Genomic DNA, 16406 nt, shown 5'->3' with positions numbered 1-16406 from the left:
ACCCTGCGTGAGCATTTGTGCGTTCAGAGGTAGTGTCGCTGACATGTACTGATTATCCACGTTGCAGTTTCTTTTGCTTTCCAGAGCCGCGAAGAGGTCGACCCTGCATGCTGGACTGCCTAAGACTTCTGAACGAGCTCCGCGTGTTGGACTTTACACTGACGGATTCTCATGGCTGGGCGGTGGTCCATCGGTGTGCAGCGTATGGCACTGCGACACAGCTCCGTACACTCATCGCAATGAACGCGAGCCCGTTGTTGGAAGCATTCCCGCTGTGCTGGAACGCGATTCATCATGCCGTCTTCTACGGGAACATTGAGACTTTCGAATTGCTGCTGGGCTACTTTGAAAACGCAGCGACAAACGTCAAAGATATTCGGGGCTGGACACTGTTACACATTGCTGGAGAAGCTGGCCATATGGAGATTCTTTGCCGTCTGATGGAATTGGGAGCAGATCCTCTATGTGCAGCGTTACCATACAACTCTCACATGGCACCCGCGCTCTTCGAAAAGCGCTGTACTGTCTTCGACGTCATCATCGCTTCGCACGATTCCATCACGGCCGGTCACCTCCTCGAAGCTCTGGGCACGGGGCCTTCAACCCTTCGCAGCAGTAAGAGCCAGCGCCTCCGAATCGTCGAGCCAGGGACCGCACAATTCGTCGCACTCGTGTGCTTACTCGGTGCCACCTTCATCATGGCTATGTGGTTGTGAGTGAGTGCGGAGCTGGGAAGCAAGATTAGCATGCGCTGACTACAACCAGACATCATTAGGGATCGACTGCTTCGACCACCGATACGTACCACGTAAACGCGCACGAGCACGGCACCTTTTTGGCACATGCGAAGTCTTGGAGGTGGTGGCGGTTTGTTGATCGGATCGGAACTGGTGGCACACAATCAGTCAAGCACTTCGATTCTCACCAAGTGCGACGACTTACTTTCCGCCGAAGGCCATTGCACCCCGCACGTCCCTCCCGACAGGACACCTCTGGGATCGATGTTCAAGGCCTTTGGTGGAGGCAGGCTTGGTAATGCGGCAGTTATGGAGAAGAGATGGTGGTGCAGTGCGATTGATGGGTGTCCACCGGTGGTATATCATCGTGGGGTTTTGCTCAGGCTTGCGCAGACAGGGGGTCGTGGAGCTTAAGCAGCAACAGGGAAGAAGCTACGGCGAAGGATTAGAGAACAAACTGAAATGACCAACAACAGTGAAAGGGGCTGGTAGGGTGTGGGCTATGTGTATGCTCGATTCATTGATCGCCTCGGCCTGGCATTACAGATACTGGCACCGGTGGCTCGTCCGAAAGTGGAGTTTGTGTCCTGTATGTGTCCTGTATGAAATCTTTCTTGGCGACCCACCGACGGTTCAATTGAGATATGCCCAGGGAAGATTGAGAGAAAGGATCCCGCAATACGATGTATGACGCAGTGCAAGAGGTATCATGGCAGGCAGACAGGTATACCGTCGGGCGATCACGGCGACTTGTCAGGCATCATCATTCGCATCGCTCTTGACCCGGATGACAGCTCGAGGGTGAGAGCGAAAGCGCATCGTTTGCTCGTGCTACAGTGGCGATAGAGGACTTGCGCGTGACAAGGCTCTTGTCCACTTCATCGAGTGGGTCTGCCAAGGCATCGTATTATAACCCTAGTGTCAAAACAGTCTTCGTAGGTCCTCGAGTAACCAATGGCCCATGATGCACACTGCACAGCCACTGACATCCCCAGCGACAGAGCTAGAGCCCTTGGGTACCATCTCGATTCTTGGCGACCAGAATAAGCGCGTCGCAGCTAAATATACCGTATTGGTGTGCTCTTCTTCTGCAAACGACTTCCTTGGCCTAGATGATCGGGCTCTGTGGGATCCTCTGCCCACTTCAAGATAGCACATCCCCAGTAGCCGTCTGTAAAACCCAGAACTGTAATAAGCTTATAAGTAAGCATAATCACTCGCTTCTCAAGACTGACCTGATTGCTGGCCTACTGATAGTGCTTTCTGGTGCAACGTGGCATGGCCAGATAAGAAAGATCTGGCGAGTCTCTGCCGCTCCATCAACGGCGGAGTCATATCGCGTTACAAGTCGAATTGTCGGATCTGACCGCCTGATACGTGTCCGTAGGTCACGCCCGGCTGGGAGGCAAAGGCTTTGAATAGATTGATACCGCGGTTCGATGAGCGCAACCACATAGGACAAAATCAAGCATTCGAGACTGGGGGCAGTGGGTCCTTGCCGCACGTGTGTCGTCCACGTCGTGGTGTGGCAAATCAGCCAAGCTCTTGATCTGCGCCTTGGCACAGAAGATATGTGCCAAGGCAAAGAGAGAAGGTGTTGATATGACACATGATCGCCGGCTGCATGCTCCATCTGATGTTAGCCATGAGAGGTGCCCACACCAGCCACAGCCTCTGATCTCGAATAAGTCCGGTATCTTTCTTCTGCTTCTCTGGAACTAAACTCGCCCGCATCCTCTCTGCACGGATTCGCGAAGAGCTTCCACCGCCCCGGCACTATCTTTCGTTGCGCGCTATGGAGTGAGGGAGCAGTTCATTTTGAGCAGGGCGCCGCATGGACTTATCGTGTTGCTTCGTTCTCGCCGAGGTGAATCGCCAGATCGTAAAGGCTTTCGGCTCATCAAGATGACAGAGCACATGCAATTGAAGACCTTGAAGCCAACCATTTCCGACTCAGACCTGCTCAGGTCTCAACAGTGCTTCTCCTTTGAGCTGAGCAGGCTGTTGAGGACTCATTTCTCCTACGACTTGTAGTTGAGCAGGATCGCTCAGAATACGACCATGGAAGGGTGAGAAAGCAGAGGAAAAAAGCCGACCGCTAGAGTCGCCACCGCGGCACGGTGCTCATCTGTGTCCTGCATCGCTTCATCCCGGATGAGAGGCGGGCACTCGTACTATGGTGGAGGAAAGAAACGAGTGAAGCCATTGAGCAGAAGAGATGACGTCGGCTAAAACGGCATTGATCTTCCGCGGCGTGAACTCTGTCCATTTTCTGGGTCTCTGCCAGCCCAGCAACGACACCAAATCACCAAAAACCTCTGTGCTCCACCCTTCACGGACGGGAAGTGCGAAACGAAACAAAAAGTGCTTGCGTAAGTGTACGAACAATTCCTGTATTCTTCTTTCCTCTCCGTCTTCCTCTCGCTCTTCTGCCCATACCACACATCACCCCCATCACAGAACCAGCAGTACAGCCACCACCGCCATGATGTTGCACCAGTACTACTCCCTCCCAACAGCCCTCCTCTCGCTCCTCAGCGGCGTCTACGCACAAGAAACAACAGCACCACCCTTCTCCGCCCCTGGGCCGATGGAGCAAAGCATTACCCTCACCGCTAGCTTAACCACCACCGTCGTCTCGACCACGACCGCCAGTAGCGCGACCTTGACAGCACTTTCCGGCACGAGGACAGATACCAGCACCGAAGACACTGCCAGCCTGATACCAGTCGTTGGCACCAATACAGATGCGGAGACACCGACCAGTGGTAGTACGACAGTCGTTCTCACGAGTACAACGGGTTCGGCTTCGACTTCGACAATCACGCAGACTGCTGCTACAACTACTTCGAGTGCGGCGGCGGGGGGAGTCGCGGCTGTTATGGGAGGGACTGTGGAGCAGGTGGTTATACTGGGACTGGGAGCAGGAGCGGCATTTGTGCTCTAAGAGGAGAGACCGCGGTGTTTTGGTCGGAATGTGAAAGCGAAACGGAATGCGAAAGCGAAACAGAAGTGAAGCGAAACAAGTGACAGACTACCCGCTGCACCAGCCAGCTCGAAGATAAAGATATACCATACCACACTGTTTGTGATACGACCCCGGCTCCACGACTTCGAAACGCGCATCCATTCCCTCTAGTGGCCATTCTGTCCCTTCTGGCCACCATTTTGTTGATCTTGTTGCTGTTGTACCTCTTCAGCTCGGCTCTGATCGCGACTTGGCGCACTCAAACCATCGCCCCAATCCAACTTTTCATCATCCTCATCATCCTTGTCCTCCTTGTACCCATCTGCCTGCGCAGCCACCACATGCTCATCTACACTCTGCCTCCTCGCATCTGGAACCTGCTGCGGATCCACATGCCATCTCTGCACACAACGAATAATATCCACGGCAAGCTGCCCATTCTTCTGCAACGCATTCTCCCAATGTGGCGGGACACCTTCACTCGTCACCAGCATCCTCGTCACACACGACACGAGAAGTTTCCGCATCGGCGATTCCTCTTCCGTGTTCGCATAAATATACTGCACTCTCCGGAGCGACGGCCAGGAATCCGTTTCCGCGTAATAAATTCTCACGGCGTCGAGCACTTCATGCAGGAGATTTTTGATTTCCCACCGTTCGGCCATGAGATAGACATCGAGGAGGTGGGAGAGGTCTTTTTCTTCTTTGGGAGTGGGGATTCGTTCGGAATAGAGCCATCCGACGAAGAGTTTGAAGGGTTCGTCTTCTTCGTCGGGAAGCCCGTACATGGAATTCTTCGTGCGACCGTTTTTCTGTTGACGAAAGATGTTGCGGAAGAAGCGCGAGCGGTAGCAGAGGAGTTTCTCGTGGAGCGTCCAGTGCGTATTTTGCGGGCCGACGTAGATGTCGCTGCTCGCTTGCAATTAGCCGGTAGTTCGGGAAGATGGAAGTGAGGCTCTCTCAGAGAATGGAACGTACACCATGTCGCGAGAGAGAAGCTCATGAAGAGGTCGGTCTCTCTGCGGTTGCACTGAAGATGATCGTGTAGAAGACATTGTTTTTCCCGGGCGCGAAGCAATGCAGCGCAATGCGATACAATACAATGTAGAGAAGAAGAGGAAGAAGAGGGAGACGCTGCTGCCGCACTTTTTGACAGTCAAAATAAGGTCGATTACGACGGTACAGTACAGTACAGCCAGGTAAGTTTCGCAAGGGAAAAAGAGCAGTAAAGTAGCGAAAAAATTCACGAGCAGCGGCACACCCCCAACGAGATGTAGGTAAGGTAAGAAAAGGAAAGGCTGGGGAAGATTAGAAGGAATTTTCTGGTGTGGTGCTTGTACAACCACCTAGATGATGTGTTCTTCTCGCAAGCCTGCTTTTTTCCATGCATTGAACGCTCATACCTGATGATGACGTTCGGTGGTGGAGCTTCTGTGCTTCCAGTTGCCTCCGTTCAAGCTTCCATGTGAAATCAGGATCCTGGGCCAGCCACGTTGACAGGGATGTTTGTGGCTGTCTCTCTCTCTCTCTCTCTCTCCGTTTGTAGCCCAATTGGATTCGATGGACGTCGATGATATTACAGTAGGGGTAGCGCGTTGGATATAATAATAATAAAATACACACCTACCTCCTACCAGTATAGATGTACCTTAGTCTAGGACTGTTACTGTGTCCCGATTACATATAGTGTTTGCTGCCTAAGGCAGAAGCAGACCTCTTTTTCTTGTCAATTCTTTCCCAATTCCTTTTCGTAGATTCCAACGGTGATGAGCTCGGTCATCGCTCGACGGAACGAGCGTTGGAAGTACGCGGCTCGAGGCTGTTCTTGTAAGGTAACAGCGCGATAGCATACTGTATTCTTCGGCTTTCAATTCACCGACTCTTCGCTTGCTGACTCAGCGTCGGAAACATACAGGTAAGGCTTGACTCTGGATATACATACATCATCCAGATTTCGGATTAGGCTGAACCCTCCCCAAAAGATCATCACTCGTACGCCCATAATCCCCCGGTTCAATAATCGTAAAATCGCTCTCCAAATCCAACTTCTTCCACTTCGCATACGCGCGAAACAACTTCTTCGCCTCTGGAGGAGTCGCCAATTCTCTCCGATGCGGAGACTTCTGCTTCCTCATGTCATGCGTCATAGTATGAATTTGCGCGTCAGTCAAGCCAAATTCTTCGCGATAGTGCACGACGTCTTCCCATCGGCGACAGACGCGGTCGATGGCGAAGTTGGGAAAGGGCTTGTTCTGAGAGTCGACCCAGACGAGTGGGTTGAGATCCAGCGAGGCTGTGCACATGATTTCTTGTCGGATCATGTCGAGGCAGTGGTAGAAATGGGTCCAGTAGGAGGGGTCGATGGGTCGTTTGTACCTTTTTTCCCCATTCGCCGTTTGTGTTAGCGTATTCGTTGGAAGTAATAAATGCGGATGTGTGAGTGCCTTGCGGGGCTGGGCAAAGGTATGTACATGTAGGTACTTACCAGTAGTAATCGAGGAAAGCTCCTTGGCGCAAGACGTTCACGCAGTGTACGAGATGGAACACATTCATCTCCTAGAGATGGAAACAGACGACAGTCAGCGGAGACGTTTGAGTGTTCTTTAGGACTTGTGCGACTCACGGCAACGTAAGTGCGTCCAGTGGGATCATCAGGCCATTTGACGAGTATATCTAGATCCCACCCCATCTTAATCGCATCTTCCTCCGAGACGAAAACGCGATTGGCGTTGCTGTAATACAAGTTCGCCCATGCCTCGTCGACCTCGGGAGAAGGGTCTTGGCGATAGATGTTGCTTGCATTCCACCAGAGCTCCCCATCGAGGTGGACGTGTTCGAGGGAGAGATTGATGTTATTGTATACGGGAGCTATAGAAGGTAAGAAGTCAGACCGTGTGCTCTTGGAAAGATATTGGATGTATTGCACTCACAATACCAGTTCAATGAAGCTACTTGATCTGCTACAGATGTATCGTCGAAGGACGATAGGTGACAGCTCTTCCGAGCCAGAGACCAAGTCATAGAGCATGACGCTGATATACTGAGTACCCACGCGAATATCCAGTAGGCATTACTGATTGGTCGTCTTTTTTGTGGCTTTTGTGCCCCAGACAGAAGTTCCTCTCCCTCGAGAGATACCTCTGAAGGATACCATCGAGCTAACATGTCAGGCTTCTCGAATTTCATATTAGGGAGTAGTTGAGGGAGACAGAGAGACAGAGAGAGAGAGAGAGAGAGAGAGAGAGAGCGCGCGCGCGCGCGCAGGACTCAGTCGAGGGAAGGGGTAGGACATAGAGCCATGGTTCGTCCTGAGGGCTGGCCTGCCTAGCTGCCTATACCTTACCCATCTCACGACCAGCCTGTTTCCTCACTTCGAGTAGAATTATTGTACGACTGAGACTGCGATCGTTTCCAGCCGATCCGCTGCTTGCCGCAAAGCCAAGTCTTACCGTCCAAAGCCTATATTTCTTTGAGACTGACTGCAGGTAGGTTGTCGACAGGATAGGTACATCCCTATGGTATCTAGTCTGTCTGGGTTCAGCACCTGTAACCGGGTCGTCTCGCTCGGGCTATATACCTAGACGGGTCGTGCCGATTCGAACAGACTCCAATTCTATGCACTTCGATGGTTCCGTTCGAGTAGACAGGCTCTCGTTGATAGCATGCCGATCGACCTGTGAAGTGATGAAACTACATTCTTGATGATTTTGTGCAAGAGAAAGCTGCCTACATCATGCGGATTGGAAGTCTGTAGGTACCTTACCTTACCTAAGGTACCTACTAGTGCATATATTACATAAGGTAGTATGTGGTCTGTGCAGAATTAAGCGGAGTCTCTCCGATCGTTGACCTTGCAACCACCACCTCACCTCTTCAGTTTGGAGAGAAAGAGGAAGCGTACGTATTGGTGATGTTCGGCACTACTCGATATACTTCTCTAATGTTCTGCTACCTCACCGACTCACAGTATGAGATGCACTAACGAAGGGTATAGTTTCGGGGAGTATAATCAACACTACCTACCTAACATGCTACACTTTGTGTACCTTGACCTGTACTGCAGTAGTGACAACGCAACGTAAACTTGCAGCATTAACTTCGTAATACAAGGCGTTAGCCTCAAGGACAAGCAAGCGACTGAGCTGCGAAGCTGATCCGAGATGATACTACTCGCCATCTCTGAAGGAACGAGAGTCTTCGTTCCTTTGAAGCTGGCCATGGTTCTAAACCGGGCCTATTCACACACCCATGCCGCAACAGCTAGGCTGCGAAGCACTCTCATCGGATCACTCCTTCGTCAAGCACATCTCGATCGCAGGATACTGATATGAAACATGAACTATAAGCATAAGGCCCCGCGTGGAGAGGCCTACCTACCATCATACCATAAGGTACCCTACCGGCAAGACAAGGTAATGGAGTTGCCGGATTTGTACCACACGAACAGTCATAGTCGTAGCTTGCCCTACTATACTGAATCCGCCTATTCGTTCATGCTACAGAATGGCAAACATCAATGACAACTGCCAATCAGCATGGTCGGCCCAGAGACGAGTAGCGTGGCCGATAAAATACAAACCTACCAGTGGAGCCGAGCTGCTCCCCATGGATCACGATTCGCCATCACACGTATATTTACAGCAACGGTCTGAAGGATCGCACAACGACCACTGGTAGCATCATTCCTTGAAAGTGCATAGCCTCCGGCGCGCGGCGGCGAAGCTCAGAGAAACACTACTGGCCCATATGAAGGTAGAGCCAGCTATCGGCAGCTCAACGAGTGGCATTGAAAGCTAGGTAGGGAGCAGGGAAGCACGAAATGCCCGTAAACCTTTATGTGTGGCCTCCCCACCAGGTAGGCAATACGTGTTTTCCCGGTATTCTAGGATCTGCTGCTAGCAATGGGCTAGACAACTTACAAGTAGCCACAGCGCATATATAAAGGCGTGAGCATCACCTCCACAGATCATATCCATCCAAAGCAACCTCCAAAAGACAATCCACAGCCCATCAACTTCACCATGCAGATGATTACGATAGTCACTCTCCTGCTGCCACTTGCAATGGCTGCTCCAACTCCCATCAGCGAGCCTGCCTTGCAACCAATGGCCGAACCCATCAAGAGATCCCGTAAGCAAAACTTGACTCTTTCTGTTGGTATTTCCCTACAGCATGCAACCGACATCTGACTCGCCACAACAACAGCAGCAGCAATTGAGGCAGTTGAGGCAGTTGAAGCGCGCTCTGAGGCGGAGCTTGACGAGACGGACGAGCAGTATAAGCTGTACGTCTACACAACGTTTGAGTGAGAGGGACGCTGCTAGGATAGCAGGGAAGACTCTGACGGGTACACGGGCGGGCGGGGGGAACGGACGGACGGAGGAAAACACGAAAGTCATTGCCATGCGTTGGTTGGTCTATGCGTTTCTGTTTCTGGTTTATGCCCGACGAAGAGTTACCTAGGGAAAAGGAATGCACGCAGATCTGGTCGAGAGATGATGATGTTGATGACGACGGTGATAACACGAAGTTGTACGAGCGTTTGCCTATGTGATATGACCTCTTCACCTCGTCCCATTCCGTTCTCTATCAATCTTACCCGAGAAGTAGGAGGTGAGATACATGTAATTGGTGCTTCTCTTCCACGTCGATCTTTTCACTAACTTTCACATTATACGCCACATGACTTTGCGAATGAGGGATTTGGAGCACAGCCACACCAGTGAAAGGCTCTGCCGCTTTGGAATTGCTTCGTCGCCACACTGGCCATGTCGATCACTACATGCTCAGCCACAGTGACGGAGTCGGTATAGCTTCGTACACGCGAGGAGGCGCAAGAAGCCTGGAATTCGAATGATCGAAGGCTGGAAAGTTAGAGCATGATGAGGTGATGGTGGAAGCTACAAGTATAACCTGAAGCTATCGACCAGACGCTTGTGCTGCCACGTCGCTCTTACCTCTTACTTGACTGTTGTAGAACCAACTCGCATCGGACCTCTCGCATCCATTCGCGACCCGCGCGTCTGACTACAAAATCCACCTCATCATCGCGACAAGCGCCCGGTCCGTCATTATTCGAAACACCTTCGCCCGCCCGACGCGCACTCCCGCCCAATCATCCTCCAACCAGCTCCTGCTATTGGTGGCATTCACGGTGGTCTCCCCAGCGCTGTTGCATACATAGACCACGCGGCCGCCCGATTGCTGTCCTCAAAACACACATACACCAACATCAACAAACGTAGCCAGGACCCTGACCCATCGCGACAATGGCTGGCCTCGTAGGAAAATATGCGGCGAACAAGTTATTGAAGAAGCACATGAAGCAGTATGAGAACAAGAAGGTCGAGAGCGGGCAGGTGAGTGCTCCATACCGCAGAAAAGGGATCTATACCGAGGGAGATGGCAGCTAACAGCAGCGCGCAGGACCCCTTCTTTGCCTACGTCGAAGACCCGCGCAAACCTGGCAAACTGAAGAAGGTCAAAAAGCAGATTCCCGCTTACATTCCCGAACACGATGCCATGATCCTCGCCTCCGTCCGAAAGAGAGCCTACCAACTCGACTGCGGTCTGTTCGAAATCTTCGGCATCCGATTTGGCTGGGAATCGATTATTGGCCTCGTACCTTTTGCAGGAGACGCAATCGGTGTCGCCCTGGCTCTGCTGGTCGTTAAGAAGTGTATGAAGGTGGAAGGCGGCCTTGGCCAGGCGCTCCTCATCCGCATGATGATCAACGTCGCCATTGACTTCTTGGTCGGCCTTATCCCTTTCGTGGGTGATTTGGCAGATGCGGCTTTCAAGTGCAACACCAAGAATCTCCGACTCCTCGAGGAACACCTTGATGGGAAGCATAAGCCCAGTTCTCTTAAGAGAGACGAGCGCGACTTCGCGGGTGTCGATAAGCAGACGAGAATGTCGAACAGAAAGAGTGGCATTTACATGCCTAACGATCCACCACCTGCCACTGCATTCGACGACAGCGACATCGAGGATAATCTTGGCCGTCATAATGGGACAGAAGCTCAGGCTCCTCGTGTACAAGAACCTCTTCCTGCAATAGTGCCGGAAGACCGACGTGGCGGAGACCGCGGTGGTTGGTTCTCTGGCAGCAAGAGCAAGCGCGAGCAAAGGGATACAGAACTCCGGCCAGACGTGAGGAGCGATCGCCGTTAGAATGGAATGCTCTTACACAATCGAATACTTTGAAAAGTACCACAGCGAGGCGTTGAGGATTTGATAGCGACTCGATACCCTTCTTGTACGGAACAAATCATAGCGCACAGCATGAGTGTCCTGGAGGCATCAGTCTAGGCGGTCTGATGGGTTATTATAGCATAATATCATACATAATATGCTAATCACTTTACCTTACAACCATGGACCGCTGTCACATCTCCCTTGGCCTCATCGAAAATCATGCGATAGGTATTTGCGTATACCCAGATTAGAACGCAGGCATCCACATTCCCTTAGGTACGTATATTAACACAGCTTGTATGCACTATATATACACTGCCTAAATGCATAAGATAAGGTGAGCTCTACGCCAATAGGAAGAAATAGCCAATAACATCCGGGATATGTTCGGCGTTTTCACTCTGACACATCAACCTTCACTTAGACATTGGGAGTCTTCAAGATATAACAACTTCGGCCGACAGCTCACAGCTTACAGCACATTCAGTATCCAGCATTGCAAGTCTTCTGAACATGCCCGAATTCGACGTCGCTGCAATCCGCAGCCGCTTTCCTGGCCTGTCGAAGAACCAAGTGGTATGTCGATATCTTCTTCGCCTTCGGCTCGAATCCTGCTGGGTTACTAAGCCCAAGGCAGTATTTCGACAATGCGGGTGGCAGTCAAGTTCTGAAAGAGGTCATTGACTCCATTGTCCACTATCTGAGCAACAACAATGTGCAACTGGGTGCCAGCTATCCGGTCAGCAAAACATCAAGTCACCTGTTCGAAGCAGGCCAAAAGGCCGTTGCAAGGTACATCAATACGACACCCGACTGCGTCGTAATCGGGCCTTCCACGACGCAGCTGTTCCGTAACCTTTCCCAAGCATTGTACGACTACATCACTCCCGAGGACGAAATCATCGTCTCCCTCCTCGACCACGAAGCCAACATCGCCTCCTGGGTCCAACTCGCCCTCGACCGAAAATGCGGCTTGGTCTGGTGGTCCGCCTCGGACAAACTCAACCCTCAGCTCGACCCGGACACCCTGCGGAGTCTGATGAGTCCCAAAACTAAACTCGTCACCTGCACTCACACCTCCAACATCCTCGGCACCATCAACGACATCAAAACTCTCGCCTCTGTCGTCCACTCCGTGCCCGGCGCCCTCTTCTGCGTCGACGCCGTCGCTTACGCGCCCCACCGCGCCATCGACGTGTCTGACTGGGGCGTGGATTTCTATAGTTTCTCGTGGTATAAACTCTACGGACCACACATTGCTTCTTTATATGCATCGAAGTCCGCGCAAACGCATCTGCGCAGTTTGGGACATTTTTTCAAATCTCGAGATACGCTCGAAGAACTCTTGGGTCTGGCGGCGGGGAATTATGAACTCACGGCTGCGATTCCTGCCGTCGTGAAGTATCTCGAGGAAGATGTGGATTGGGAGACTTCGAGTGTGTATGAAGAGAAATTGCAGGAGATTTTAATTCGTTATTTACTTTCGAAATCGGATATGTTTACGCTCTGGGGAGAGCAGACGGCGAGCAGGGAGAAGAGGGTTCCAGTGATTAGTTTTACGGTGCGAGGACGGAAGAGTAAGGATGTGGTGGATGCGATTGAAGCGAGGAGTAACTTTGGATGTCGATTTGGGGCCATGTATTCGAATCGATTGTGTACGGAGGTGTTGGGAATTGATCCTGTGGATGGCGTGGTGAGGGTGAGTTTGTTGCATTATAATACGGTGGAGGAGGTGGAAGGGTATGTGAAGGTGTTGAATGAAGTGGTTTTTGGATGATACCAAATAGAGAATATATTGATGAGTCCCATGATCTCTCTCAAAAGGTACCTTCACGAGAAGTGCTTTCTACTGTACCTCGTTTGCGGGGAGGATTCATCTCGTATCGCCATCTTTCAGCAGTAGCTGAGCTGCCCACGAAGGATGTCGACTCATGATAGGTTACCTTATGTAGGTACCTATAGTACTACCGCCTATCTCTCTCCAAGTAAGCGCGAGTCTGAAAAATCCGACTTCCCGATATTCTCCCACAGGTTTTGCCAGCCCTACATGTACTTATCTCACACAAGCATTTTTCGTGCGACGGACGAATTGTGCGCTATCACACCAACTTCTTCCTTCTAAGCGTCGCGTTTTGGAAGATGGATAACGTCCGAGGTGGATTGATATATAGATGCCTATAGATACTGATCCTTCAGCTTTTCTTTGTGGGGATATTTAGTTCTATCACTTGGATTTAAATATCAACGACATTTACTTACCGTACCTTACCTTACCTTGCCTCTTTACCTCTTGAGGATTGTAAAGAGAGTCAGAGGACTATATTCTATTCAATATCAAAACGTCAACATCTACATACATCTACAACAATCACGGCAATACCTACAAGACAACAGCAATAAGGAATATACAAAACAAAAATGGTCTTCCTATCCACGCACATCGAAATCGCAGCTTCGCCGGAGAAAGTCAGAGATGTTGTATGCATCTGTCTCTCATCCCATCCCATCCCACCCATTCATTCATTCATCAATTCTAACTCATCCAGTTCCTCGACTTTCCCAATTTCTCCTCCTGGGCAATCCCCAAAAGTCCCGATCAACCTTCTGGAATTAGCAAGATTGAAATCGCAGAAACAGGCACAAGCACAAAAAGAAAACTCACAGGTCATACTCTCCAACCCGGTGATGTCGTGAATACTTTTCTCGGAGGAAGAGGAGGAGAAGGAGGAGAGAATGGGAAAAGTACAGGTGGAATGAAATTCAGTCCTGTGATTTTGGTATGCTTGGTTTTTACTTTTGTTGTTATCATCACTCTCATCATCATCATCATCATCATCATGTTAACGTTTTCTTTTTTTCCTTTTTTTAGGTCAACACTCCCTCCGAATTCAAATGGAGAGGAAGTCTCCCCTACATTTTCACAGGAGAGCATTCCTTCCAATTCTTGCCGAGTGAGAAGATACCTGGTGGGACCAAGTTTGTGAATGAAGAGCAGTTTTCGGGGGCGTTGGCGTTTGTGATGGGTGGGATGAAGTGGGCGATGGGAGAGGGTACGAAAAAGGGGTTTGAGGCGTTGAATGAGGGGTTGAAGAGGAGGATGGAGATGGAGGAGGGGAAATGAGGAGGGAGTGGTGTGTAAAGAGGAAGGAGGAAGGGAAAGAGAATGATAGGGATGGGTGGGCATGGGTTGGGTGTTCTGTTGTTAATCTACTAATTTCCCTCTCTTTTTTTGGGTCATGACATTCGTGTGATCATCGCTATTTACTCTTCAATGACACTTCGCTTGATTCCAACTGTTGCAGATTCACCAGATGGTGGCACTGTGACTCCAACGTCGTACTCCACATCGGTCCTGATGACATATTTGGCGCCTTCGACGACGCCTGTTCCTTCGTGCAAGAGAGCTCCTTGGGCTTCTCCGTGAGGAAAGACTGCGACACTTCCCATGATTGGCTTTACGGGGTAAGCATTCATCACACCTTCTTGGCAGCTGGGAATGAAGAAGGTGGTTTCGCCACCTTTGAAGTCATCATTGAGATAGATCAGGAAGGTGAAGAGAGAGGATTGACGAGCGTCTGGTGGGGAAGAGTCGTATTGGTATGCGTCGGTCACAGGATCGATGCCGGATGGTGGCCATGCGCCGTCTGTGCATTGAAGAAGTCAGCTTTGGTCACAGCTGAGTTGTGGATGCTTACCAATATGACATCTGTACTCTGCACCAGGCACGTATCGATACACACGAAATCTTCTGTTGATCCCTCGTACCTGTCTACCTGTGACAGACTCTGGTACAAATGCTTTGACTCTGTCCCAAAGCTTATCGTGGAAGGCCTGGTCTACCACCCAGTAAAAGTTGTGGGCGAGAACGCTCGTGTCCTCATCGCTACGGATGGGCGCGTCTGGGATGAACTCCATTGTCTCGCCTGCAGCAATGATGGAAGAACACTCTTCGGGGGACAGGACGTCCTTGATCATTCGGAGATTCGGCACCACCGGATGATTGTGCACTGTCGTTTGAGGTCCGTTGGTGAGCAGGACTGTGTCATCTTGGGAGGCAAAAAGCACAGCAGGGTGGAGATTGGGAGGCTTCCTTTCGACACCAGGCGTAGTCTCGATGATTCGGAACTTTTCTTTCAGATTGGGCGGACATGATTTGAAGATGGTCTTGTCCTCCACGCTCGCGCGAGTCTGGCGCGTGGGTTCTTGGGCGTCGCGCAAGTTCCACGTGCTTTGCAACGCAATCGTACCCGGCTCAGCAGCTGTGCCCAGCGCTGTGGGATCAGTAGGGCCAGTCACTCGCAGCACTGCGTCCAAGACTTGGCGCAGCTCGTGGTTCTGTGGTGTGCGGGTTGCAATCGTCTTCGTGGACGGCTCGACGTGAATGGCCAGTCCACTGATCACATCCAACACTCGCACCCAGCGACAGAGTGCACCCAGGGAAGGAGTCTCTTTTCGGATGCGCATCTCGGCCAGCAGAATCATGGCTTCGGTGTAGTTCGCATCGGTCAGGGCAGCCGATATCCGAGCCGTGAGGCTGTTCCCCTCTGATATACCGAATCAGCTTCCACGTCCTGTGCAGCACAACCGGCAATGAACATCACCTTAGTTCAACTACCTACCTGTCAAGGCATTTCGGCCTGTTGTACACGCCTGACTAAAATTGAATACGGCAGTCCTCAAGTCCTTGCACGACTTCGATTTGATGACGCTGGGATGCGCGGCCAGAGCCTGCAACGTCTCCAGCGTGATCTCGACATCTTCAGCGGGAACGACAGACGCCATTGTGGTCGGCCCATCACTGTGTGCCTCATACGGTGGAGTGCGGATGCCCGTCGTCCCTGCGGCCTGCTTCTTGGACGCCGTGCTCATGTGAGCGTTGTTGCGCTTCCTCTTCGCCATGACCGGAATCCCAATGAGACACCTTACTGTGGGATGGCGAGAATTCACGGGGAAAGAGTGGCCTTTGATGCAATTATTGATGCAATCATTGATGGACCTTGAAATCTTCTGCATGGACGACATCCCTGGTGTGGTGGCGGAATCTTTCTTACGTAAGCAATGAAGGGTCCAGTACAGGCCAGGCAAGCCAGGGTCGCGGTTGCCTGTTGTACGCGACCGCGACTTCCTCTGACCAACCATCCAGCAGCTTCAACAATCCTCCCGTCTGCAGGTAGGTCCCTCAACTTCACACCCTTCCCTCCCCTTCCCTTTCCTTCACTTGACTCTCGTCGGCCTGCTTCAACACAGGCCGTGCTGTCCTCCCTCCCTCCATCTGATGACATCGCATCGCCTTCTTCTGCTTCCACATGGCGAACCTCGCCATCATGCAAGACGCCGAGGCACGTCGTGAGGAGGTCCTGATGTATGGCCATGGCACCATGTCCCAGCAGGAACTTGATGAGAAGTACCCGAATCGTCCTCACAACCACTCCAAGACGTTGCCGTTCCGGGACTTGTATTTGACACTATTTAACCCCCTCAATGACAACAAGAAGAAGCCCACA

General features: G+C 51.3%; 8 protein-coding genes across 8 annotated transcripts; 5 read left to right on the top strand and 3 right to left on the bottom strand.

The window, feature by feature from the left end:
• Positions 1-189: 189 nt before the first annotated feature.
• Positions 190-1863, top strand: SEPMUDRAFT_147750 (uncharacterized protein). Its single transcript, XM_016904501.1, has 2 exons — positions 190-712; positions 766-1863. The coding sequence occupies exons 1-2, from the start codon at positions 240-242 to the stop codon at positions 773-775; spliced, it is 483 nt and encodes a 160-aa protein (XP_016764202.1). The 5' UTR covers positions 190-239; the 3' UTR covers positions 776-1863.
• Positions 1864-2955: 1092 nt separating this feature from the next.
• SEPMUDRAFT_106246 (uncharacterized protein) lies at positions 2956-3684 on the top strand (the record flags this gene model as incomplete). Its single annotated transcript, XM_016900622.1, has 2 exons — positions 2956-3109; positions 3257-3684. The coding sequence occupies 2 exons, from the start codon at positions 2956-2958 to the stop codon at positions 3682-3684; spliced, it is 582 nt and encodes a 193-aa protein (XP_016764201.1).
• SEPMUDRAFT_147749 (uncharacterized protein) lies at positions 3210-4984 on the bottom strand. Its single transcript, XM_016904500.1, has 2 exons — positions 4684-4984; positions 3210-4614 (listed from the first exon to the last, which is right to left on the bottom strand). Exons 1-2 carry the CDS (start codon positions 4758-4760, stop codon positions 3873-3875), a joined length of 819 nt encoding a protein of 272 aa, XP_016764200.1. The 5' UTR covers positions 4761-4984; the 3' UTR covers positions 3210-3872.
• Positions 4985-5648: 664 nt separating this feature from the next.
• Positions 5649-6891, bottom strand: SEPMUDRAFT_115133 (uncharacterized protein; the record flags this gene model as incomplete). The annotated part of the gene is made up of 4 exons (XM_016901133.1): positions 5649-6081; positions 6191-6261; positions 6329-6573; positions 6636-6891. The coding sequence occupies 4 exons, from the start codon at positions 6889-6891 to the stop codon at positions 5649-5651; spliced, it is 1005 nt and encodes a 334-aa protein (XP_016764199.1).
• Positions 6892-8726: 1835 nt separating this feature from the next.
• SEPMUDRAFT_115132 (uncharacterized protein) lies at positions 8727-9014 on the top strand (the record flags this gene model as incomplete). Its single annotated transcript, XM_016901132.1, has 2 exons — positions 8727-8835; positions 8911-9014. 2 exons carry the CDS (start codon positions 8727-8729, stop codon positions 9012-9014), a joined length of 213 nt encoding a protein of 70 aa, XP_016764198.1.
• A 586-nt stretch (positions 9015-9600) lies between these two features.
• Positions 9601-11080, top strand: SEPMUDRAFT_124184 (uncharacterized protein). Its single transcript, XM_016901893.1, has 2 exons — positions 9601-10060; positions 10128-11080. The coding sequence occupies exons 1-2, from the start codon at positions 9975-9977 to the stop codon at positions 10876-10878; spliced, it is 837 nt and encodes a 278-aa protein (XP_016764197.1). The 5' UTR covers positions 9601-9974; the 3' UTR covers positions 10879-11080.
• A 270-nt stretch (positions 11081-11350) lies between these two features.
• Positions 11351-12706, top strand: SEPMUDRAFT_147747 (PLP-dependent transferase). Its single transcript, XM_016904499.1, has 2 exons — positions 11351-11478; positions 11540-12706. Exons 1-2 carry the CDS (start codon positions 11416-11418, stop codon positions 12677-12679), a joined length of 1203 nt encoding a protein of 400 aa, XP_016764196.1. The 5' UTR covers positions 11351-11415; the 3' UTR covers positions 12680-12706.
• Positions 12707-14078: 1372 nt separating this feature from the next.
• Positions 14079-15847, bottom strand: SEPMUDRAFT_61606 (prolyl 4-hydroxylase). The gene is made up of 3 exons (XM_016909568.1): positions 15522-15847; positions 14598-15446; positions 14079-14546 (listed from the first exon to the last, which is right to left on the bottom strand). The coding sequence occupies exons 1-3, from the start codon at positions 15799-15801 to the stop codon at positions 14164-14166; spliced, it is 1512 nt and encodes a 503-aa protein (XP_016764195.1). The 5' UTR covers positions 15802-15847; the 3' UTR covers positions 14079-14163.
• Between the last annotated feature and the right edge of the window lie 559 nt (positions 15848-16406).

The sequence above is a fragment of the Sphaerulina musiva genome (genome assembly GCF_000320565.1).
Source record: "Sphaerulina musiva SO2202 unplaced genomic scaffold SEPMUscaffold_2, whole genome shotgun sequence".
Classification (NCBI taxonomy): domain Eukaryota; kingdom Fungi; phylum Ascomycota; class Dothideomycetes; order Mycosphaerellales; family Mycosphaerellaceae; genus Sphaerulina; species Sphaerulina musiva.
Note: the sequence above shows the minus strand (reverse complement) of the source record. Positions and strands in the feature narration are given on the sequence as shown.

Excerpts from the sequence above, each read along its gene's own strand:
- SEPMUDRAFT_147750 (XM_016904501.1), top strand. The coding sequence starts at position 240 with ATGAACGCGAGCCCGTTGTTGGAAGCATTCCCGCTGTGCTGGAACGCG.
- SEPMUDRAFT_147749 (XM_016904500.1), bottom strand. The coding sequence starts at position 4,760 with ATGTCTTCTACACGATCATCTTCAGTGCAACCGCAGAGAGACCGACCT. Across the intron at positions 4,615-4,683 it reads CTTCTCTCTCGCGACATGGT|CGACATCTACGTCGGCCCGC; the intron begins GTACGTTCCATT and ends GCAAGCGAGCAG.
- SEPMUDRAFT_124184 (XM_016901893.1), top strand. The coding sequence starts at position 9,975 with ATGGCTGGCCTCGTAGGAAAATATGCGGCGAACAAGTTATTGAAGAAG. Across the intron at positions 10,061-10,127 it reads AACAAGAAGGTCGAGAGCGG|GCAGGACCCCTTCTTTGCCT; the intron begins GCAGGTGAGTGC and ends TAACAGCAGCGC.
- SEPMUDRAFT_147747 (XM_016904499.1), top strand. The coding sequence starts at position 11,416 with ATGCCCGAATTCGACGTCGCTGCAATCCGCAGCCGCTTTCCTGGCCTG. Across the intron at positions 11,479-11,539 it reads GCCTGTCGAAGAACCAAGTG|TATTTCGACAATGCGGGTGG; the intron begins GTATGTCGATAT and ends AGCCCAAGGCAG.
- SEPMUDRAFT_61606 (XM_016909568.1), bottom strand. The coding sequence starts at position 15,801 with ATGGCGAAGAGGAAGCGCAACAACGCTCACATGAGCACGGCGTCCAAG. Across the intron at positions 15,447-15,521 it reads AGGCCGAAATGCCTTGACAG|AGGGGAACAGCCTCACGGCT; the intron begins GTAGGTAGTTGA and ends TCGGTATATCAG. Across the intron at positions 14,547-14,597 it reads AGAGTACAGATGTCATATTG|ACGGCGCATGGCCACCATCC; the intron begins GTAAGCATCCAC and ends TTCAATGCACAG.